The 25,794-nt window shown below is 38.0% G+C and overlaps 1 protein-coding gene across 2 annotated transcripts in view; it reads right to left on the bottom strand.

The window, feature by feature from the left end:
* LOC131691077 (probable ubiquitin carboxyl-terminal hydrolase FAF) overlaps nucleotides 1-25,794 on the bottom strand; it is a 673,880-nt gene that overhangs the window by 168,561 nt on the left and 479,525 nt on the right. For both annotated transcript variants that reach the window (XM_058977248.1, XM_058977247.1), the window contains exons 12-13: nucleotides 10,589-10,706; nucleotides 10,421-10,530 (exon numbers count right to left, since the gene is read on the bottom strand). In XM_058977248.1, the coding sequence (XP_058833231.1) occupies nucleotides 10,421-10,530; nucleotides 10,589-10,706 (228 nt within the window). The remainder of the gene's footprint in view (nucleotides 1-10,420; nucleotides 10,531-10,588; nucleotides 10,707-25,794) is intronic.

The raw sequence follows: 25,794 nt of genomic DNA on the forward strand, positions 1-25,794 counted from the left end.
GTGGTGTTGCAATTTCTCAAAGGACCACTGCATCTACTATGGCTATTGTTCTTGAAATTGAACAAGTCGGTGAAGAGCATGACGCGAATTTGTCTCTGGCTGATAATAATGGTGATATTTGTGCAGCAGAAGTTATGCTAAAAGGTATTAAAACGATGCTGGTTACTGTATACATTTCGCCAAGATACAACATTTAAAGAAAAGCAATCTTTCGTTACACGTAATTTATTTCCTTACGCTCTGAATAATATCCCGATGGTTGTATCGGGAGATTTTAACATAGACATTTAAAAGCAGGGAAACATGAAATTTGTTCATTTCACGAATGAATGCCTCAAGCTTCGTCTTATTACTGATCCTTCACAAACTACTACACTTGGAGGTGCATTGATCTAGTGTTTGTCAAAAGCTGCAATGTATAAAGCCGAAGATATATTTCGTACTTTTCATATCACTGGCCAATACTGTCTTCAATTGATCCGATAGAAAGATGAACGATCACTTTGTTTTCAGTAATGAGAGATGGCGTTTGGTCACGGGTCTCTTACAATAATATTGTATTGCGTTTATCACCTGCGTTTCGAAGTTCTATGCCTTCCTCTTCAGGGCAAAACACTAACAATATTATCTTTGTTAAGTTGATTTGAATATTTGAACGGAAAACGCAACACACTGATCTACCTGAGACGGTCCCCACACACATCATTGAGAAATGAGTGATGTGCGCGGGGACAGTCTGAGGTAGATTAGTGCGTTCGTCTTCCGTTCAAATCTTCAAACAGACTTGACAAACATAATATTGTCAGTGTTTTTTGCCCTGGAGATGGAGACCTTTGAAACGCAGGTGGTAGACGCAATACAATATTATTGTAAGAAACCCGTGACCAAACGCCATCTTTCTATAATTGATCCAGCAATTTAATATTTTCATTATACGATGCAGAAAGAAATCATAAACGGTTTATAACGCTAGAGCTACACCAATCATGTCAGTATCTCACCCATGGACAACAGTTCAATCCAGAAATGGAGAGCAGAAGTCAGCAGCATCCAACGAGAATCGAATCCAGCGCATCATTCGCCAAAGCGAATGATACGCTGGATCAATTATAGTGTATTCTACTTCACCCTGGTTATGTCTCTGACATAACCCACCCATCTTTTTTTTATTAACGACTTATAGTGAGACAATCTTTTCCCTTTTTGCCTTTCTCGTATAGAAAGGTTATGCAATCACTCTGAAAAACGGCAACCTAATCCCGGCCCGGAGGGCCGCGTGTCATATCCCATTCGACTCAGTTCGTCGAGATCGGAAAAAGTCTGTATGTGTGTATGTATGTGTGTATGTGTGTGTGTATGTGCGTATGTGTCAAATAATGTCACTCATTTTTCTCAGAGATGGCTGGATCGATTTGCCCAAACTTAGTCTCAAATGAAAGGTGCAACCTTCCCATCGGCTGCTATTGAATTTTGGATCGATCGGAATTCTGGTTCCGGAATTACGGGTTTCAGAGTGCGGCCACACAGAAATTTCTCATATAAACTATAGGAAAAATTAAAAACTGAATTTTTATTTTTGATGCTAAATGTGTTCAAGGTGCATGAAACGTCGAGATTTGATGCAAACTCGAAAAAAAAAATTTGACTACGATGCACTTTTTTGGATTTTGGCACATTTTTGCCTTTCTCATATAGAAAGGTTATGCAATCACTCTGAAAAACGTCAACCTAATCCCGGCCCGGAGGGCCAAGTGTCATATCCCATTCGACTCAGTTCGTCGAGATCGGAGAAAGTCTGTATATGTGTGTGTATGTGTGTATGTATGTGTGTGTATGTGTGTGTATGTATGTGCGTATGTGTCAAATAATGTCACTCATTTTTCTCAGAGATGGCTGGACCGATTTGCCCAAACTTAGTCTCAAATGAAAGGTGCAACCTTCCCATCGGCTGCTATTGAGTTTTGAATCGATCGGAATTCTGGTTCCGGAATTACGGGTTTCAGAGTGCGGCCACACAGAAATTTCTCATATAAACTATAGGAAAAATTAAAAATAGAATTTTTATTTTTCCCATAGTGCTAAATGCGTTCAAGGTGCATGAAACGTCGAGATTTGATGCAAACTCGAAAAAAATTTGACGACGATTCACTTTTTTGGATTTTGGCATATTTTTGCCTTTCTCATATAGAAAAGTTATGCAATCACTCTGAAAAACGTCAACATAATCCCGGCCCGGAGGGCCGAGTGTCATATCCCATTCGACTCAGTTCGTCGAGATCGGAAAAAGTCTGTATGTGTGTGTATGTGTGTATGTATGTGTGTTTGTGTGTGTATGTGTGAGTATGTGTGTGTATGTGTGTGTATGTGTGTGTGTATGTGTCAAATAATGTCACTCATTTTTCTCAGAGATGGCTGGACCGATTTGCCCAAACTTAGTCTCAAATGAAAGGTGCAACCTTCCCATCGCCTGCTATTGAATTTTGGATCGATCGGAATTCTGGTTCCGGAATTACGGGTTTCAGAGTGCGGTCACACAGAAATTTCTCATATAAACTATAGGAAAAATTAAAAATAGAATTTTTATTTTTGATGCTAAATGTGTTCAAGGTGCATGAAACGTCGAGATTTGATGCAAACTCGAAAAAAAATTTGACGACGATTCACTTTTTTGGATTTTGGCACATTTTTGCCTTTCTCATATAGAAAGGTTATGCAATCACTCTGAAAAACGTCAACCTAATCCCGGCCAAATTTTTTTTTCGACTCGCATGTTTCTGGATTGTAACAGGGGCGTAGTTGATGGTTTACGGAGAGGAGTTACACCCCCCCTCTACTGTTCACTCCCCTCCTTTAAAAATCTCCTTAAATCACCCCTCAGACCACCACCCCATCCAGCCCTCATACCCCTCCCTTTCAACCCCATCATCTTTAAACCACCACTATATCACAAAGCATACCAATTTAAGCTGGGGAGTCGTTCGTTCATGGGACTTTCGCCCTCCTCACATACCCACCCCCGTATGACAAAATGAGTTAGTAAGCAGATAACATTGATCAAATGCTGATTAGGCTAATGGAGTATGATATTTTTTTGTTTCAAGTGTTTCACCGTCGACACGTAGCTCATCAAGTTCGTGGCTGGCATGCCATTGTGTATAAGTGCAAAGTGTACTAAGAATGTAATGGACATTTCCACAATTATGTTGAACATAAAAAGCCTCCGTGCCATAGTTTAGAGAAATGAGAAAGGCACAATTGCACCGCTAGGTGGATTAAAACAGGTTTTTATATTGCAACGACATATAATTAGCAAGGGACTGGAAGGTGAAATATTTTTTTTTTCAAATATTAAGAGCCATAGTACTCAAGGAAGAGCAATGATTTGAAGTAAGAAAGTTTAGAAAAGCGTGGAGTAGGGTCAATGAACAAGCTTAGAGTTTCCCGGCTACTTAACTCTTTGTCTTCTGCAACGCAGAAGGAGTCAGGATCATTTGGCATTAAATGCGAATCACCTGAGTCTGCGACATGTCCGGACAAGCGTAAAGTCAATTTAATGACTTATGCTGTCGGAATCGACAAAAGTTAAGTCACGGAAAACTTCCACCCTAAGCATTTTTCGACGATGAAACTCATTGAATGAGTTAGTTTTTTCCCTCACTAATTGCGTGCCGGGGTATTTTATTTCATCGACTCTTGTGTCTGCCTTAACAAGTTGTGCATATAGTCATTGTGTGTTGATTGAACACGGCGTCGGCAGCTTTCAAGCTACTGGATGGATCCCAATCGCGGTACTATATATATATATATATATATATATATATATATATATATATATATATATATATATATATATATATATATATATATATATATATATATATATATATATATATATATATATATATATATATATATATATATATATATATATATATATATATATATATATATATATATATATATATATATATATATATATATATATATATATATATATATATATATATATATATATATATATATATATATATATATATATATATATATATATATATATATATATATATATATATATATATATATATATATATATATATATATATATATATATATATATATATATATATATATATATATATATATATATATATATATATATATATATATATATATATATATATATATATATATATATATATATATATATATATATATATATATATATATATATATATATATATATATATATTTTTTTTTTTTTTTTTTTTTTTTATTCAAATCGTTTATTTGATAAGGCACGTTGCGTTAGCTTAAAGGTGCCAATTTTGTTTTGTTTTACATTTTAAATTGCTTAAAACTAGGGGATTACATATTGATTTTTTTAAAATGAAACTAATGCGATTTTATAGCTATCTTATATATCTACACAAGGGGATAATATTGTTTTCGTAAGATTAGGGGGGTCATTTAGTTTTTGTGGCAATATGGTTTGACATTTTTATCAGTGAGATTATTGGAGCAAATAATGTTTAATTAAGGGGGACAATTTTTTACGACTAACTTAAAACTAGGCATAACTAGAGGGCATGATTGAATTTTGTAAAGATTCGTAATTATAGTTATTTTTGTGGGTAGTAGAGTTGGGCAATTTCAACGAGATTATATAATATAATAGTTAAAACTAGAAGAGACAAGAAGAGCTAAATGCTTCGTGATGATATTGGGGGGGGGGGGGGTAGGGGTGTTACTTCTGGGTATAAGAGTCAGGGGAGGGAGGGTAGACAAAGATGGCAGGGAGAGAAAATTATTTCAGTTTCAGGCATCGTGAGATCAACGGATGGATTACAAACTCGGGTGGCCTTCATCAGGGGAATAATGTACTGGGACGCCGGGTGGTCCTCCTCAAGATGGCAGGGGTTTTTCCAGACGATTTCGTAGTACGGCTCAGATGTGGATCGGCTACATTTCGAGTTAAGCGTGTTATGTTCGTGCCGTAGGTCCCGTGTTTGTTGGCTCATTCGATACAGATGGTTTGATACAGGTGGAAGAGCGTTCTGAGAATGATAAGAAGATAACAAGGGGCAGTTAGACTTGTATATTGATGGTTTTCACAAAGGTGTATATAAGGGACATATAGAGAACATCGCGGCTTGCCAGCACATCTCGAACCGGGACGTTGGTTGGTCTTCCTCGGGCCCGCAGGGTATCCATTAGCCGAGACCTAGCGGAACTGTACTCGGTGCACGCCCAGACAATGTGCTCGATGTCGTGATAGCCGTCGCCACAAGCGCAGATACCACTATCCACGAGCCCAATACGCCGGAGATGTGCATCCAGCGTGTAATGGTTTGCCATGAGTCGGGACATCACACGAATGAAGTCACGACCCACATCCATCCCCTTGAACCAAGGTTTCGTCGATACCTTAGGGATTATCGAATGTAGCCACCTTCCCAGCTCTCCACTGCTCCACGAAGTTTGCCAACTTTCGAGGGTTCTCTGATGAGTAATACTGAAAAATTCGCTGAAGCAAATTGGTCTTTCGTAAACGTCTCCTTCTAAGGCACCCACCTTAGCTAAGGAGTCTGCCTTTTCATTGCCCGGAATGGAGCAATGAGAAGGGACCCATACCAAGGTAATCTGGAAAGAGTTGTCAGATAAAGCACTCAGTAGCTCCCGTATTTTCCCCAAAAAATACGAGGAGTGCTTTCCATGTTTTATCGAGCGAATAGCGTCAATGGAACTGAGGCTATCCGAAACGATGAAGTAATGGTCTGCGGGTAATGTTTCAATGACTCCAAGGGTATACTGAATGGCAGCTAGTTCTGCGGCGTAAACTGAAGCAGGGTCACTGAGTTTGTAGGAGGCGGTGAGGTTTTGATTGAAAATACCGAAGCCAGTGGATCCTTCGAGGTTTGATCCGTCAGTATAAAACATCTTAGAACAGTCGACTTCTCGGAATTTATTATAAAAAATGTTTGGAATCACTTGTGGGCGTATGTGGTCCGGAATTCCACTAATCTCGTCTTTCATGGATGTGTCGAAGAAAACAGTAGATTCAGAAGTATTTATGAAATGCACACGGTTGGGATTGTAAGAAGAAGGGTTAATATTCTGCGCCATGTAGTCAAAGTACAGGGACATGAAACGGGTCTGAGAATTGAGCTCAACAAGCCTTTCGAAATTTTCAATCACGACCGGGTTCAAGATATCGCATCGAATGAGCAATCGATATGAGAGTTCCCAAAATCGATTTTTCAACGGGAGAACGCCCGACAGCACTTCGAGACTCATCGTATGGGTCGACTGCATGCACCCTAAGGCGATACGCAAACAACGATACTGAATTCTTTCGAGTTTGATGAAATGTATGTTCGCGGCGGATCGAAAGCAGAAGCATCCGTATTCCATTACCGACAGTATCGTTGTTTGATACAACCTAATTAGGTCTCCTGGGTGGGCACCCCACCATGTTCCGGTTATTGTACGAAGAAAGTTGATCCTTTATTGGCATTTCTGTTTCAGATACCGAATATGGCATCCCCAAGTACCTTTCGAGTCGAACCAGACCCCTAGATATTTTACTGTGAAGACCTGAGCGATAGTTTGACCCATTAATAGAAGCTGTAGTTGTGCTGGTTCACGCTTCCTTGAAAATACAACTAGCTCAGTTTTCTCCGTGGAGAATTCGATACCCAGCTTAATAGCCCAAGCAGACAAATTGTCCAGGGTATTCTGTAATGGTCCTTGTAGATCGACAGCTTTGGGTCCCGTAACAGACACCACGCCATCGTCTGCAAGTTGCCTTAACGTGCAGGAATTGTCAAGACATTCATCAATGTCGTTGACATAGAAATTGTATAAAAGGGGGCTTAGACATGAGCCCTGGGGAAGGCCCATGTAGCTAAATCGTGATGTCGATAAGTCACCATGCGAAAAATGCATGTGCTTTTCCGACAACAAGTTTAGTAAAAAGTTGTTTAAAGTCGCTGAAAGACCATGCTGGTGCAGCTTCTCTGAAAGAATGTTGATCGAAACTGAATCAAAAGCCCCCTTAATATCTAGGAACACTGATGCCATCTGCTCTTTGCTAGCATAGGCCATTTGAATTTCAGTTGAGAGCAACGCAAGACAATCGTTCGTCCCTTTGCCTTTGCGAAAGCCAAATTGTGTATCTGACAGTAAGCCATTTGCTTCGACCCAATTGTCGAGGCGGGATAGGATCATTTTCTCGAACAACTTCCGGATACAGGATAGCATTGCGATCGGACGGTACGAATTGTGGTCGGAGGCTGGTTTTCCTGGTTTTTGGATGGCGATGACCTTCACTTGTCTCCAATCGAGTGGGACAATGTTAGCCTCGAGAAACTTATTAAATAAGTTCAACAAGCGTCTCTTGGCAGAGTCAGGCAGATTCTTCAACAAGTTGAATTTGATTCTGTCTGGCCCCGGAGCTTTATTGTTACACGACAAGAGAGCAAGTGAGAACTCCACCATCGAAAAAGGTGTTTCGTTCGCGCTATCGTGAGGAGACGCGGCGCGGTAGATCTTCTGTGCCGGGGCGGAATCCGGACAAACCTTCTTGGCGAAATCGAATATCCAACGGTTTGAATATTCCACGCTCTCATTAGTACTGTTTCGATTTCGCATACGTCGGGCTGTTCCCCAAAGAGTGCTCATCGATGTTTCTCTCGTTAATCCGTCGACGAACCGGCGCCAATAATCGCGTTTTTTGGCTTTCATCAAACTCTTCATTCGCTTGTCTAACGTCGCGTACTGTCGAAAACTGGCGGGTAACCCGTCGTTCCGGAAGGTCTTAAACGCGGCGGCCTTCTCTGCGTACACGTCTGAGCACTCTTTATCCCACCAGGGATTGGGAGAACGTTTTTGTATGTTCGCGACGGGTACTGGCCTAGTCTGAGCTTGATTCGCGCTGTCGAGAATCAAGCCAGCCAAAAAGCTGTACTCTTCCTCCGGAGGAAGTTCTTGGGTAGATCCGATGTTGTCGGATATCGCGGCAGCATAGCTCTTCCAATCGATATTTCGTGTGAGGTCATACGAAATATTGATTGATTTCAATGGCCTTGAACCGTTATTGATTGAGACTACAATCGGCAGATGGTCGCTGCCGTGGGGATCAGGAATTACCTTCCACGTGCAATTTAACCGCAGCGATGTTGAGCAAAGGGACAAGTCTAAGGCGCTCGGGCGCGCTGGAGGAGCAGGAATCCGTGTCATTTCACCCGTGTTTAAAATTGTCAAATTGAAGTTATCGCAAAGATCCTGAATTAAGGAAGACCGGTTATCATCATAGAGGCAACCCCATGCTGTACCGTGAGAGTTAAAGTCTCCTAAAACTAGTCGCGGTGCTGGCAGGGATTCTAAGATGTCTTGTAGCCGTCGGTGCCCAACCGCGGTGTTGGGGGGAATATATATGGAAGCTATGCAAAGGCTTTTGCCTTTGGTTGTTACTTGACAAGCGACAACTTCAATACCTGTTATCGAGGGAAGGTTAATTCTGTAGAAGGAATAGCACTTTTTGATCCCCAAAAGCACTCCTCCATAGGGGGTGTCTCGATCCAGGCGAATAATATTAAAGTCGTGGAAGTTGAGTTCTATGTCGGAAGTTAACCAAGTTTCACATAATGCAAATGCATCGCAACTCAAATTATTTATTAAAATTTTGAAGGAATCGATTTTCGGGATGATACTTCTGCAATTCCACTGTAGAACAGTGATCAAATCCGTGACCTCGTTCGATGAGTTAGCCATCGAAGGATACAATCGCTGAGAGGAGGGGCCATTTAGCAGTCAACTGCTTCAAAAATGTTCTCACTGTAGGGAGAAAAGCTAACATAAGACTTTTAATAGGATCAGTAATATTGAAAGTTTTTATTATCCAGTCCACTATGTCCGAGAGTTTTATAATTCCAGTGCTGTGATTACTCTCGAACTGAAACAAAGGAACACTTGGGATTTTTGATGTTCCTGGAAGTGCTGGGAACTCCTTCTCTGAGCTTAATCCTCCGAGACCAGGAGCTAATTGCTTCGGTTTGGTTGCAACACTTCCAATAGATGTGACTTTCGGAGCCCCCTCAAGGGACACCTTCTGGCCTTTACAAGGAACTTTACGAGAGGAAGTGTTCCTCCTCTTCCTATAAATTCTAGGCACCCTAGTAGATGTTCCCTCTTGTGGGTTACCAGCCTCGCCCTCGTCAGGAGGCAAGTGAGTATAGATGTTTGCTGAGGATGGTGGCGTAGCATTCTTTAACATTTCTGCGAAAGAATGTTTGGATCGTCCCGCAAGGGAACGTTTCAGTTTATCCCCGCGTAGTTTGTACGCGGGACATGCCGAGATATCATGCAGACTCTCCGCACAGTAAGGACACTTTTCGGCTTGCCTACTGCACGAATCATCTAGATGATTCTCCCCGCATTTTCCACAGCGGGCCTTATTGCTACAATGGGTGGCTGTGTGACCCAGTTGTTTACACTTTGTGCAATTCATGACCCGCGGCACAAACAGACGCACAGGCAGACGAACCTTGTGCAAGAGGACGAAATTTGGCAAAGCGGTACCAGCGAAGGTCACCCGATAAGAGTTTGATTGGGGGTACGTTTTTGAACCATCCCCCGCAACTACTACTGAGTGCAAACGTTTGCACTCAAGTATTTTAACTGGCTGAAGTAAGCGGTCTCTGAATCGGCCGACCCCGTACTTCAGCAGATCCTCGCACGTCAAACTCTCATCGGTTACGACGCCTTCGGATTGTACTCTTACAGCCGGAATATACACGTTATAATCCCGCGTAAAGTGCTCACAGCAAGCAATATCGTTTGCCTGCTTTGAGTTGGCTAGCAACACCCTTATCTTGTCCGAGCGGACCTTTGAAATTTCGGTCACAGCCGAGAACCGTTCCGTCAGGTCTCTAGAAATCTGAAGAAGATTCAGTGATTTAGTCTTGGGCCGAAAGAAGACCACAAATGGACCAGTTGAGAGTTCTGGATAGCATTTGGGCCGGGGGGGAGCCTTAGAAGTTGAACCCGATTCAACTTCCATTTGACCATCCGGAGAGGGAACCATAGAAAACGTCAACGCACGGGGTCAGCGCCCGCGCAGACGGAAGAAAGCAATAAATGTGTTACAAAAGACAAAAACCACTTAGCTTTAAACTGGTGTCCAACGACGAACCGATCCAGCTTATACAGCTGGCTATTGTTTAATCCTCACACGCGAACAAAAGACTGAGGACCGAACCGAACTGGCAAAATAACCTTGAATGCGGATTAAAACTATTCTTTATCGCCTCACACAGCACTACGGACTAGAAAAAACAACCTCTGTCTCGATGGAGAGCTCGAAAACGAATGATATATATATATATATATATATATAAGTAGGTAAGCTTTTTTAACTTACCAATCAATGGCCACTCCGCGAATCGTTTTCTTTGTTCGGTAACCTGAATGGAACAGAAATTGTGAAGCGAGTTGCATACTTAGCAAAGATAAATCTTCAGTGGCTGGTGGCTGAAAAGTTGGAGAACGTAAGATGGTGGACATAAGTTGGTACAGGAAACGAACTTACCAGTTTTTCAATCTTTTCGCTTCTTTGTAGCTGTGGCAGGTTAACTAATTTTTTAATAAACGTGAAGAATTCCACAGAAAATAAACTTTTGGCATGAAGAAATCGTATATTCTGAGTCCTAAAAATAAACAAAGAAAAGCATATAAACTAGCTTGCATTTATGTGAGGGCACTTAGTGATTCTTAACTAAGTAACGTTGTACGTTGTACGTCATTTCCCGGAATACCATTTCCCGGATAACTATTTCCCGGAATGTGCTATATCTCGGAATATCGTTTTCCGGAATGTACCATTTCCCGGAATGTATCATTTCTCGGGAAACCGTTTCCCGGAATGTATCATTACCCGGAAAATAAAAAAACCTCACCGTACCTAACCGACCAAACTTATTTGTAGAAGATCTGCTATGCATCTAACTGTGTTCTAGGAGATTTTAACTACTTTAGAACATGAAAAGTTGTTTGAAAATATTTTTAATTCTTTTTGATCTTGAGTAGTTATTGTAGTAGTAGTAGAAAATTAGCAAAAAACAAGATAGCGACAAGGTTGCGAAACTGTCATTTTAAAGATTTAACCTATTCGATTCCGCGATGTTAGAAAAATTAATTTAAATTGATCATTGTATGAACAGTTTACGAACGACTTTGGTTTTGAATCAAAAAGAAACCTGGGAGAATTTAAATAAATTCGAGGGGAAGCACTTTAATGGGTGGGATATCAATAAATTGAATTTTCCCACCGCAGGTAGTGAATGGTGAATAAATTCATGATTTTGTAATTCCTGACCAGCAGGCCCTATATTTTGCCTGATATTTGTTCCAAATTTTGCGGATTCAATGAAAATGGTATATTTTCAATTCTTTTACTATTTTGAATCGATTCCGTCGCGTGATAATCTTCGGTGAAAAGCATAATACACCACTAAAAATTTTTAAGATTTCGGAATTTTGTAATCGATATAACAGAAAATGGAAGGCGAAGAGAATACACCGGATTCTCTTTTTGCACGCACTTTTTCACACGGTTTTTTTACACGACTTTTTTGCACGGTTTTGATAAATAACACGATTTTTATGTATAAAATACCTATTTCGATATACCAGTTTAATGATTTGATCATCTCATGAAAAAAAAAACGTGCAAAAAATCCGTGCTATTTCGAGAAACCGTGCAAAAAAATCCGTGTTATTTTGAGAAACCGGTGTTATTTCGAGAAACTGTGCAAAAAAAATCCGTGTTATTTCGAGAAACCGCGCAAATTTTTTTTTAATAGGCATTTAGTAACGACAGCTGAAAATAAATGGCATTGGATATTTGCAATGCAAATGGGGATGATCTGCCAATGTGTAAAAATCGCGTATTTTTCAATTTTAGGAAAAGACTTGTTAATCAAAATTCAAGTTATGGTAGTTGAAAATCAATAATGTTGGGCAATGGTTTTTATAAGATTGTATGCTTTTTAGATATCATCAAATAATATTCCGGTTCATATATCACATCGCATTGGCAATGGAGCTATTGGTATATGGCCAAGTAGTGCCACTGCACAAAGTATATTAATTTTGCTTGTTCAGTTTGATAAGCTAGAAACTGATAGCGGAGATTTTAATATGCAGGGATACGCAATAAGTATTGTTTGGTCTGAGTAGATAACGACTGATGTTTCTTTTTATCAACCAACTAGTGATCTCTGATTAAATAGAGCTTTCAAAGAGTTAGGGACAGGCACAAGTCTATTTTTTACTGAGATGGGACAAGTTGGATATATGTGACTTCTGCTAGCTGTTGATTGTTTCACTCGACCTTTGGTTCTTGGAAATAACAAATCGCTTCCTCGGTGTGATATGTTCGAGTTGAGTGCTCAGTGGTTGAAATGTGCATTCGGTTCGAGCAGATTGTCAGCAGCACAACTCTTTTAAGCCCTTTGGCTCCCACCACGTGCCATTTAGCACCACTTCCTCGTTGAGCCATTCATCTCTCGACTTGTTTGCGAACTACTCGGTCTAGTCTCCTAAGATAGACCTAACCTACTCCGACGGAGAATTCGCTGGTGAGAGAAATTCTCCCAAACCGAGCCAACCAGCCAAGTGCCGAGGTTGGTCCGAGATTCCGGTGGAGCAAGGCGTCCGATTCGCTGGCGCCCCGACGACCCATACCCAAGGCTCCATAGCCGTGCACTCGAGTAGTCCCAGGCGGTGGACTCCAACTGAGAATATCTATTATAATACATTGAAAACCCGATTTTATCAGCCACATATGAACATATGTTTGATGGGATCTAGCAGACGAACAAGACTGAATTCGAGTACATCCTTTCTTGAGTATGATTTCCTTATCATGAAGATGGAAATATGCAAAAATAAAAAGTTATTCTTTTTTTAAATTTTATGCTAGAAAACCCCTTTAAAAGAAATTTATATTAAATAATAAGAAATAGTTATCAGACTACATCAAGGGACGGGATGAATATTTTAACAGCTTCTATTTATTATAAAGAAAAAGAAAATTGCCCGATTTAGTCAATGTACCCATTTTGCCAGCCTAAAATACACCATGAGACTGATAAAAACGGGTCTTTATTGTATGTATCTTGCAGCGCAAAAAATTAAAAAAAAATGATTTTTTTTTATTTTTGCATATTGCATCTTTGAGATAAGGAAAGCTACATATATATACATACAAGCTGACATTGGAAGGCTAATAAAACATGACAGACTACATTAGGTTGGATGGATATTGCGAATGCAGAAAGAGAGACTAGGTAAAGTTATAGTCAGCAGAGAACCTAAAAGAGGCCGTCAATTTCGGAGCAGATCCTACACTTGCTGACTGTGTGCAAACGAGAAAGTTGCGCGTGCGGCGGACGTCGAAGGAGACTGGAAATTGCGGCCCAAGATCTAGTAACCAGGAAATCTAAAATACTAAAGATATGTGCTCTGTGTTTGTTGAACTCAGCAATCCTATAATGAATACCATCCTATAATGATCCTCAAGAAGTATGCAAAGAATAGAAAAAAACACCAACGTGGTATTTATTACGTTTATATGATTATAGATCTGAAGACTCGTACTTCAGAAAATTTTGGGATGACATGAATAAATATCCACAGAGAAATATCCATTCAATTCACAAACTCATTGAACTCAGTACTATGAACCTCCTTGAATAAGAACCACATTCATAAACGACCGAGAAATCACTCGCTATGATTATAGATCTTAATACCTATGCTTGAAAACTATGACTTACAATAAACTTGCACTCGATTCTATATTAAAAACTTCGTTCCATAAACTTCAAAGAATGAGTGTGCAGAATTAAAAAATGACCCACAACCTATCACGCTTATTGATTTTAAGTCTTTATTTCTTAGAGTACTTGGATGACCATAAGACGTTATTGGGTTTTTTGTGCCATTCGTTGAACTCAATACTACATTGAACTTAGCATGATCCACAAGGAGTATTCACAGAAGAATGCAATCACAAACATGTGTTAAACATCATCATCCTATTTAATCTAATTCAGCGGCTCACATGAGTATGTACTACTTGTATAAATAACCGAGGGATTGCTGATTACGCTTGAAGGTCTTCCCACCAGCGCATTCTACTATTACCTCGAACATGTTGAAATCGGTCTTAAAGTGTCCCCGTGTATCCGCGTCACAGAAAGTTTCATCGAAAAAAAAGCTCGAGGAACCAGATGAATTAGGAAAACCGTTCTCGTAGTGTCCAAATATCTTCCAATATTGAAAAGTTTGTAGATCACCAATTTGATGTAATTTATGTAAACATTCACAAAAATTTAAACCCGAAGAAACGGAATCCAGAACCGATGTTAAAGTATCCTCACGAGTCCAAGTGCTTTTCAATATGGCTGCATTGTTCATAGATTACCAGGTTGAAGTAATTGAAGAAGATTACCAGCATGGCAGAAATATTCTGCAAAAATGTGTAATCTAAGAACAGTAATCCGGAACAACCGGTATCAGTTCTGAAGTGTCCTAGATGTGGCCGGCTGACTTATAACGTTATTACCTTGTTCATATATTATCGAATTTAAATGCTCCTTGGCCGGTATACTTAAGTATAAATATTTCACAGATACGTGTAACGCTTTCGGAAGAATTTCCTCTACAAGGTATCCTGGAATCGAATCCGGGATATCCTCTTAAGGAAATGTTCAGAAATAGTCAATGAATACTTAATTCGCATCATCATTTGCTTTCTATGGCACTCTGTTAAGCCGTTTTGTATGGTTTGCGCATTTCAGTCTTAATAGGTCCCCCAGAACCGGTCCCAGGGTGCTCGAAAATTGATAATAAGTTTTCAATATGAATTCAGAAGGTTCCTACACAATTTATTCATATCCATGTTACAATAATTCCAAACATGAAGATAAACTTGGGGTGAATAAAATGACCCGCTGACAAGTCCCAAGATATTTTCGTATAACTAGTTATATGATCAGTCCAACATATACAGCCCATAAAATTTGCAGGTGGTTTTGATTAAATCGGAACACTGATATTGATTAGTGGAAATGTTCCGAGACCAGAAAAGATAAATTTCTACCGCTGTAGATCCTCAGATGATACTGTTTGAACCAATAAAAAATATCTGATCAATTAGCTACAGCACCACCGTGGCATTTTGAAGGTCAGCGTCAGTTGAAGCCGAACATCCAACATTTTCTGGAAACAGATACAAGATTTTATTCGACGTTGTTCACCAGCAGCACCAGCATTACTGACTTTTTCGTTTTAATCTACAAAGTACATTCAGGATACATTAAGCATCTTGCATATAAGTTGGTGATCAAGAGATCACATTTACACGTATAAAATCCATTTACAACTTTTAAAGGAAAAAAAAACTTGTGAGGTTCAAAAATGTAAACATCAGCTGATCAATGACAGGTTGGTTGACTACACGCACACATTCAAGTCTGCACTCGATTTGCAGTAGAGTGTGCCATTGGCACCGTGCTAGTGCAAAACACCGGCGCGGTGCCAGTGCCATCAATCGAAAACCCTATAGGTTTACGTCTCAACTCTATGCATTCCCAAAATAAAAACATGTTCAGCAAATGTTGAAAGTTATGCAATTTTTCAATGAGCAGTTTTATGTTTCATAGACATTATACTAATTCCAATTCCAAATTCGCTTTCTATTCAAAAAATTGACCTCAATACATATTTCGGTACATCTGGTACATCCGAAAATTTGAGGATTAATTTCAGAACTCCGGAATGAGTTTCTATTTGAATGTCTTAATACAGGTTATTTGATATTGATGTGATTAGACAACCATGATACCCTGACCAATATATTAGTTACACATCAGGATCTCATTCCCACAATTTTTTAGAAGGGCTCATGATTATTATTGTAATATTAAATTAAATCAATCAGCATCAATAAATTTTTCGCTTCAATCCAATCAATTTTGGTTGGGGGGAGCCCCTCAAAACCTTCTTTTGGCTACGCTGCTATTTGGAATTATTTATTTTGCTTTTCATTTTCCGAGATATGTTCCAGACCGATCCGATGGTTCTAAGTAAGAGAATTTGCTATCAAAAGGTTCACGGAAATGAAATTTTTTGCACCGTTTAGTGATCAAGTTTCATCCAAACAATTTAGAATTGGTTCGGTGCTTATTTTTAAAGATGCTAGATAGAAAAATTAAATAGGAAACTCCTTTTACAGAAATAATTATTGACTTATTTAAGTGAATTATTACTATATTGAACAATAAATAGGCTACAAAAGGTAATCCACAAACAACAAGCCATAACTTTTAAAGTATTCAAAATAGATATTTGATGTCATCCGTAAAGTTATTCGCAAAAGTAAGAGTTACAAATTCGCTGAAGGCATCATTTCAGTACAATCACTTTAAAGAAAATGTATGAAAATATCTCACTTGTAGGGGGATTAATCAACAAAAATACAATATCAAATAAAAGTGCATATTACACCCAATAAATTTTCCTATTGACCTAAAATTAGCCGTTTTGGCGTTAATAATAGATTACCTGCTTTTGGTCGTATTTGTTGCTATGGGAAATGGTAAAAAAATTTCGTCCGAATTCAGTGTTAAATATCTCTCTTGATAGTAGTCAGATTTCAACAATCTATAGCTCGTTCGAAAGGACAAACACGCCCTTTCTTTTGGTATTGTGATTTTACTGAATAATCCCCCTAAGAGTGAGATATTTTCATAAATTTTCTTGGAAGAGATTGTATTGAAATAATACCTTCAGCAAATTCGTAGCTCTTACTTTTGCGAATAACTACTGAAGACATCAAATACATATTTCGAATACCTTAAAAGTTTTGGCTTGTTGTTTGTGGATTACCCTTTATCGCCTATTTATTGTTCAATATAGTAATAATCCATTTAAATGAGCCAAATATTATTTATATAAAACGAATCAAAATCAATCATAATCATAATTTCCTATCATATTCGCATATTACATATTATCATGTATATATATATATATATATATATATATATATATATATATATATATATATATATATATATATATATATATATATATATATATATATATATATATATATATATATATATATATATATATATATATATATATATATATATATATATATATATATATATATATATATATATATATATATATATATATATATATATATAAATATATATATATATATATATATATATATATATATATATATATATATATATATATATATATATATATATATATATATATATATATATATATATATATATATATATATATATATATATATATATATATATATATATATATATATATATATATATATATATATATATATATATATATATATATATATATATATATATATATATATATATATATATATATATATATATATATATATATATATATATATATATATATATATATATATATATATATATATATATATATATATATATATATATATATATATATATATATATATATATATATATATCCTTCCTGGACCATGTTTTTCTTATCTTAAAGATTTATTTATTAACAGATTAAGGCCGAAGTGGCCTGTGCCGTATACAAAAGATTCCTCCATTCCACTCGGTCCATGGCCGCGCGTCGCCAGCCACGCAGTCTGCGAAGGATCCGCAAATCGTCTTCCACCTGTTCGATCCATCGTGCTCGCTGCGCGCCACGTCTTCTTGTACCGGTCGGATGTCTTAAAGATGCAATATGCAAAAAATCATTTTTTTTTTAATTTTTGCGCTACAAGATACATACAATAAAGACCCGTTTTTATCAGTCGCATGGTGTATTTTAGGCTGTCAAAATGGGTACATTAACTAAATCGGGCAATTTTCTTTTTCTTTATAATAAACTGTCGCTGTCGAAATATTCTTCCTGTCCCTTGATGTAGTCTGATAACTATTTCTGATTATTTAATATAAATTTCTTTTAAAGGGATTTTCTAGCATAAAATTTAAAAAAGATGAACTTTCTATTTTTGCATATTTCCATCTTCATGATAAGGAAATCATACTCAAGAAAGGATGTACTCGAATTCAGTCTTGTTCGTCTGCTAGATCCCATTAAACATATGTTCATATGTGCGTTGCGTTGCGTTGCGTTGCGTTGCGTTGTGACGATGATTTTGGCGGATTGCACACTGACTTCATCATGTTTGACTGCTGATTATCTAATAAGAGTTGCTTAGGAAGTGGTAAGTAGGAATTCATACCAATCCGACCCATATTAAAACCTCAACAGCATGATAGCCATCATTGCCGGCCGCCCCCATCTCCATCGTTCACGGGGAAGGGTAAAGGATAAGGTAGACAGGAAGTGTTGATGCTCCACCTACTTAACGGAAGGACGACGATTCATCAGACTCTTCCATAGGTGTCGCGGAGTTGGTGGTTTGGAAGGGTATCAGGTCTAGGATTCGCTCCAAGCAAACGATGCGACCTGTAAAGCATATTTTATTAGGTAGTTGTTTAGTTAGTCTTCGAGTGCACGATCACTCGAAAAAGAGATGATCTTGTTTAGTTTTTGGTTATTTTTAAACTCTGGGCAGCCGGCTACCGAGAGTATACTATGTTCCCTAAACAAAAACAATTTGAACTCCACACAGCCGATCGTGGGAGTATTGCCTGGAAAAGCTAATCTTATCTGCGTAATGGGCCGGATCACTATTTATTGCAACAGTATTTGGACAGAACTCGCTACTTCTTCTCTACGATATATTTATTGGCTTGAAAACTACCAAGTGACAGCATATTATACTGGCAAAAATAGCGCGAGATGTTATAAATCAAGGAAAGTATTTCTTATTTTCCATATCGGATTGTTTGTGGAATACAAGTATACGAGCGATAATACCGAACACTGAAGGGAAATATAAAGGATTGTTAATCTGATGCACGGGCTTGTTAGCAATAACGGAGCTTTAAATTAGGTTCATAAAAACAGACGCGGCGAATTTTCAATACGTATTGAGCCGTGTTCATAGATACTAGTCAGATTAGTCGTATTGGGGCTAATTTCCGATCAACTATTCATTTTTACGGCAATGTTTTCTCGACTAGATCTGTTCGCACCCTCTCATTCTGTTCGCACCCTCTCATTCTGCGGTCTAAGGACCAAATGTCATCAATAGACTTAGAATCGCGTGGAGGCATGAGATAGGAAACTTGTAAGAATTTTGCTATCCCACCGTTTGACTACCAGAATGGATGGGAGAACAGTAATACTAGCAAATACCGACTACCATAAGAGCGGTGCAAATTTGAACGAGTGACGTAGAGTACTGCACTGAAAAAAGGACCAGGAGTGCGATTTTACGAAGTTTTAGCTTCCGATGGCCCTACATTTTCTGACAAAGTGAAGTTCTTGAATGTTGAGATTTTTATTACTGTTTAGAAAAGCAAAAGTATCATAAAGCTAGTGTCAGGCCTTCATGAGACCTCAAGAAGTCACTTTTGGAGGTATTCGTAAATGTAGATTTGTCGGTAGACGGTTCCAAATATAATAGAAAAATACCTAATTTAACACAACTACAGATCACTTGCAACATAAAAAGCTTTTTGTGAAATTCGACAGCTCCATCTTAGGCCAATTCAATAAATTTCCTGCATGAAAGTTTCCATTTTTTAAAAACGGTTTTTAAGCCAAAGCTTTGGAAGTTAAACCTTGGCGTGGAAGTGCCGGTATATTAATATATTCTGTTACTTAGTGTAGAATTAGATTTCGTCATTTACGGCTAATATACAACCGCCAGAAGAAACTTAAAACGTTGGTACACAATCAAGAAAGGCGAATCAGAAAAGGTATATGTCAGTGATTCACTAAATACAGACTGGAAAGAGGGTAATATGGAAAACCTTAAGGTCCGCCCAGATTAAGTCTTCGGTACGGAACAAAACCTCGGCCTAGGAACTCCTAGCATGTTGCTAGTCGCCTCTTACGACATGGGAGCAGTTCCCAGAGGTTCTATTCTTGGTTGAAACCCATTAAACATATGTTCATATGTGGCTGATAAAATCGGGTTTTCAATGTATTATAATAGATATTCAGTATTCGAAGAAGTTTCTTGTGAACGAGTGTAGAACGACTCTGTTTCAACTTACTTGAAGTCAGCGGCGTAGCCATAAATTCGGATTGGTGGGGGTTTGGTGAAAATCGAACTGTCCAAACGGCATAATTCCGAAACCATAATTTTTTAAATTTATGCAGAATTGATTCTTCATAAAATAGTAACAGAGTTCGTGTCTTTTAGCGAATTTGTTGAGACTTTATTGCAGACATCAATATTAACCTGAGTAAATTCGGCATAAATACTTCTTGGACGATATAACGTCAAAATTGTTTTATCAAATGATGTGCTGTTTAACGTTTATAAAACGCTTCGATTATACTAAACTTTCAAAATTGGCGGTTTCAAAATGATGCTATCTTGACCTTAAATTACTGTTTTTGAACATTTGACCTATACATATAATTGGTCATACAAAAAAAATCAAATTCTCATCAAAACGCCATTTTTCATAAATTTCTCTCTACATTCAAAAAGTGTCATCCTCGTTATTAATCATATTACGTGTTTGTCACAACTCGACGCAATAAAACCCTGTTTTAATCCACCTAGTGGTGCAATTGTGCCTTTCTCATTTGTCCAGACTACGATTCCATGGCTGGTTATGTTGAATACAATGGTGTAAATGTATATTACATATGAGCAACCTAAAATAAAAGTCACAAGGATAGAACATGCTTCGCAAAACCCGTTTCAAACAATAAAATATAAAATCCGAAATAAACTTCAAGCATAAAAATCGGACAGAAATTCGTCAGCCTAAGAATCGCTTAAAAAGTTTTCACCCACAAAACTCGCCAAGGATGAACCTCCAGTATAAAATCGTTTTAAAATAAATAAATCGCTCGTAAGAGCATCCGTATATCTTGATGTTCAAGATTAAAAGACGGCTAAAAAAAGCTACATTGTAAGAATCTGATATATTTCTTTCCGGTTCTTTTACTGAAAGTTTTTTTATCCGACTCTTACAAAGAAATGTCCCAGTCCGATTTTTATGCTTGAAGTTTATATCCGGTTTTTATATTCTAATATATTTGAAACGGGTTTTACGAAGCATGTTCTGTCCTTGAGACTTTTATTTTCGGTCGCTCATTTTCAGTACGATTTGCACATACATACAATGGATCGACAGCCACGATCTTGAGATACTACTACTGAAATATCGCTTGAAACCAGCGGCGGATCAAGGAGGAAGATTCGGGAGGTCCGAGCCCTGCCGAAAATTTTCAACTTGTCGAGAAATTTTAAACTAGTTTTAATTTTAAAGTAGCAACCCCTTACTGCATGCTCCCTCCGGGCCGTGATGATTGACGATTTTTAGAGTGAAATCACAACGTTTCATGCATTTTAAAGTCACTTGGCATCAAAAATACAAATTTTATTTTGAAATTTTCCCTTTGAAAATTTTTCATTTCAGTTTATATGGGAATTTGCTGTGTGGTCGCACTCTTCAACCCGTAGCTCTGGAAACGAAAGTCCAATCAATGAAAAATTCAATGGCAATGCGCAAATCGGTCCAGCCATCTCTAAGAAACAGAGATGGCTGGACCGATTGTTATGCTGAATGAGAAAGGCAAAAACATTTTCAGCAAATGCTGAAAGTTATGCAATGTTTTGGTGAGCAGTTCTATGTTCCATAGACATTGAATCAACTTCGCTTCCTAATAAATAAAGAACCTTATTACGGCACATCTCTTCAAAAGCGAGCTCAATATGAAAGGTAATCTGAGGATTATGATTGATTTCAGAACTCTGGAGTTTTCAGGGAGGTATTTGATATTGATGTTATTAGACAACTGTGGAATCAGGACCAATATATCAGTTACATATCAGGATCCCATTCCGACAATTTTTCAAAAGTCCTCATGATGTTTACAACAACAGGTTATCAATGTACGGACCAGATCATTCTTATTGTAATAAAGTTTTCTCTACGGCTACGCCGATGCTTGGAGTTATTTATTTCGCTTTTCATTTTCCGATATGTTTTAGATCAATCCAATGGTTCTAAGTTAGAAAAATTGCAGTCAGAATGTTCGCGTGAATGGACATGTTTGCACTGATAAGTTATCAAGTTCCTTCCAGACAACTTGTAATTGTTCGGTGATTATTTCTAGCGGTTGTAGATAGAAGAATGAAATGCAAAATTCGTTTTATCGAAATAATGTTTGGCTTATTTAAATGGATTGTGAATGGCAACAAGGTTACAAAATCGAATTTATTCATGCGAAGTCACATACACGCGAGCACACGTGACAAACACGTCAACATAGGAAGTCTTAGGCTCTTCGCGATCATCTACGCACACCTACGTTCGCGATCGCACAAACTTTATAACAGTCCGGTAACAATGTGAACGTCATAGTACTTACGAAATTATCATGAATCGGTCACGTCCGGCAATCTTTACCCTTCATTCTAGCAACTTGGGCCCATACATTCAGTTTATACCTATCACAAAATAAAGCTCATATCCACTAGACAACACGTTCCATGGCTACATGACTGGGAGCTCTTGTGATATGGAAGAACCCACTTTGTTCTAGAATCTGAACCGTACACGAAAAATTAAGTATCAGATTCACGGTTCGCACGCGATCATTCTAGAACACACGCGAATATGCGAAAGGCAAACGGCTTTAATATAGAATTTGCAGACGCGAAGTTACATACACGTTAGCACACGCGACATACAAACGCACACGTGATCGAACACGTTAACGTACATATGCTCGAGCCCTTCGCGGTGATACACGCGATCGCGAAGTCCCTACGCCCGCACACACCTGAACCGTACAATAAATATATTCAGAATCACGACACGCCACAATTGGCCTAAAGCAGGGTTCTAGTGGGCGCCATTCCTGAGCAAATGGAAAATCCACAGAAACACCATCTCATGGTCCGAATAAAAGATGGGTGTTTCCCCCTACAATACCCCAAAAACTACCCCCACTAGCATGGGTGCTGGAAATGGGATCCACCCATGAAATATCCCATAAAATAACCATAGCTTCCAAAGACGAGGACCATGGGCATGGTCCATTGAACCCATCAAAACACTGTGATTCAGTATTGTGGATTATAACGATAGACCATGTGAACTACCATTAATGGACCATTGGTTATACCATTGAACGACCATAAATTCCTCTATAGTAGGACCACATATAGTCCTTAACTAGACCATCCATTGCCCTATTATTAAACCATACATTGTACCATTACCAAACCATACAATATCCTTTCACTAGACCATGATTTACCCCACTGAACTACCACGACTTCTACCATATGTAACCCATAATTCGCCCCATAGGTTTACCATACATTACACCACAATTTTCCCATTGCTTACACAATTAAAGAACTTCAATTTTTTCCTACACACTGTCAAGTGTCGTGTCGAAAATGTTTGATTGGCAACAATGACGTAATGAATGTAATGCTCAAACTTGTACTTGTTATTGCAAGTTCATACTCTGATGAGTCAACGTTAAAAGACCAAAGGAATTTGAATTCGAAACATTACTCTTGATAGAATGATTACCTGTATTATATAGCGGCCCTGGACATTTCAGGTTATTCAGTTCACAGAAAGAAGTTCTACAAACAGCTTAACGTATGATAAAAGTTGAACGTATGGAGAAAAGCGCCAGTTTTATCTCCTTTACTCTTGGTGCCTAGATAATTGATGAATTTATCTCTTACGGAATATGGAAAATCTCTTTGTAATAAAGAAAATCATGCAAACCGAATCTCAATCCATTAAACTTCAAGTGTGCTCGGTAGCATATTCCTATAGGTGTATGAAGAATGTGTTCAATTTCACATCCGTTTTATTTATATAGAACTGTTATTAAACCGTAAAAAAAATTTGATGATCACGTTTAGAATGAGGTAAAATAATTGCTAGAAAAACCAACAACCTAAATGCTGCTGTTGAAAAATTAACTGTGGTTTCTCGTCTCTGTGTGTCCCAGTACAGTTGCGATGAAAAATCACAGGTATTTTTTAAAAGTAGCATTCGAATAGGTTTTCTAGAAACTATTTTGCATAATTCGAAACATGATGGACGTGAAGATAAGCACATTTTTACATTTCTTATAAAAGAAATGTATAGAATTCGTTCAAACTTTCAAGATTTTTTCCGAGGCCCGGAGGGCCGTCTTATATACCAATCGACTCAGCTCGATGATTTGGGACAATGTCTGTGTGTGTCTGTGTGTGTGTATGTAACGGACAAATTCTCATTCGTGTTTCTCAGCAATGGCTGAACCGATCTTATCCAAACCAATTTTAAATGAAAGAACTAAAAAACAGTATGAACGCTATTAATTTGTTTTTGATTCTGATGTTTAGTTTCCAAAGTATGAATGTTTGAATGTGACCGGCGACGACTGGGTGCTATCAGCCTTCTGCCAATAGTAGCAGAATGAGAGGGTGCGAACAGATCTAGCGGAGAAAACAATACCGTAAAAATGAATAGTTGTTGGGAAATCAGCTCCAATAAGACTTTAATTTGACTAGTATCGATGATCGCGGGTCAATACGCACTGAAAATTCGCCGCGTCTGTTTTAATGAATCTAATTTCAAGTTTCGTTATTGGTGGCAAGCCCGTGCATCAGGTTAACGATCCTCTGTATTTCCCTTTAATGTTCGATATAATCGTTCGTATACGTGTATTTCGCAAACAATACGATATTAGAAATAGGAAATACTTTCGTTGATTTATAACATCTCGAGCTATCATAACTCTTTGTGTGTATAACGTGTTATCACTCGGTAGTTTGCAACCCAAAAAATATATTGTGGAGAAGGTATAGCGAAATTAGTCTAAATAATGTCGCAATAAATAGTAATCCGGCCTATTATGCAGATAAGATTAGCTTTTCTAGGCAATACTCCCACGATAGGTTGTGTGGAGTTGAAATTGCTTTTGTTTAGAAAATAGGATACTCTCGGTAGCCGGCTACCCAGAGTTTAAAAAGAACCAAAAACTAAACAAGATCTTTTTCGAGCGATCGTGTTCTCGAAAACTTACTAAACTACTACCTAATAAACTATGTACAGGTCGCATCGCTTGCATGGAGCGAATCCTAGAACACCAACTTCGCGACACATATGGAAGAGTCTGATTAACCTTCTGTATAAGATTCCTCATTTTATTCAAACGATCGCCGCACCACCGATAGAAACCACGAAAAAAATCGTCGCGTGATTGAATATTATTACGAAATATAAGCAGTGCTCCTTATAGCCGGCTTTTCGGAGTTCAAGTTGCTTATTTTGCTAATCGTATTAATACAACAAATGATAAATTTCCCAAATTCTCGGCAGCCGGCTGCCCAGAGCAATTATTACAAGATAACGCAATTGGCACACTTACTAACAACTCTCCTATTCCCGTGATACATGTGGAGATGCAGAGGATTCCTCGGTCTCTAGTAGCAACATGTATCGGACAAACATTCCTTCCTTTCCCAGAAGATCTGCATTCGGACGTGGCCGGCGTCGGTATTGATCAGCATGTAGGGATCAGAATAGATTGTACAATGTGGCTCATCATGTTATTCCCAAACATGTTGTTCCAATG

Source organism: Topomyia yanbarensis, chromosome 3, assembly GCF_030247195.1.
Source record: "Topomyia yanbarensis strain Yona2022 chromosome 3, ASM3024719v1, whole genome shotgun sequence".
Lineage (NCBI taxonomy): Eukaryota > Metazoa > Arthropoda > Insecta > Diptera > Culicidae > Topomyia > Topomyia yanbarensis.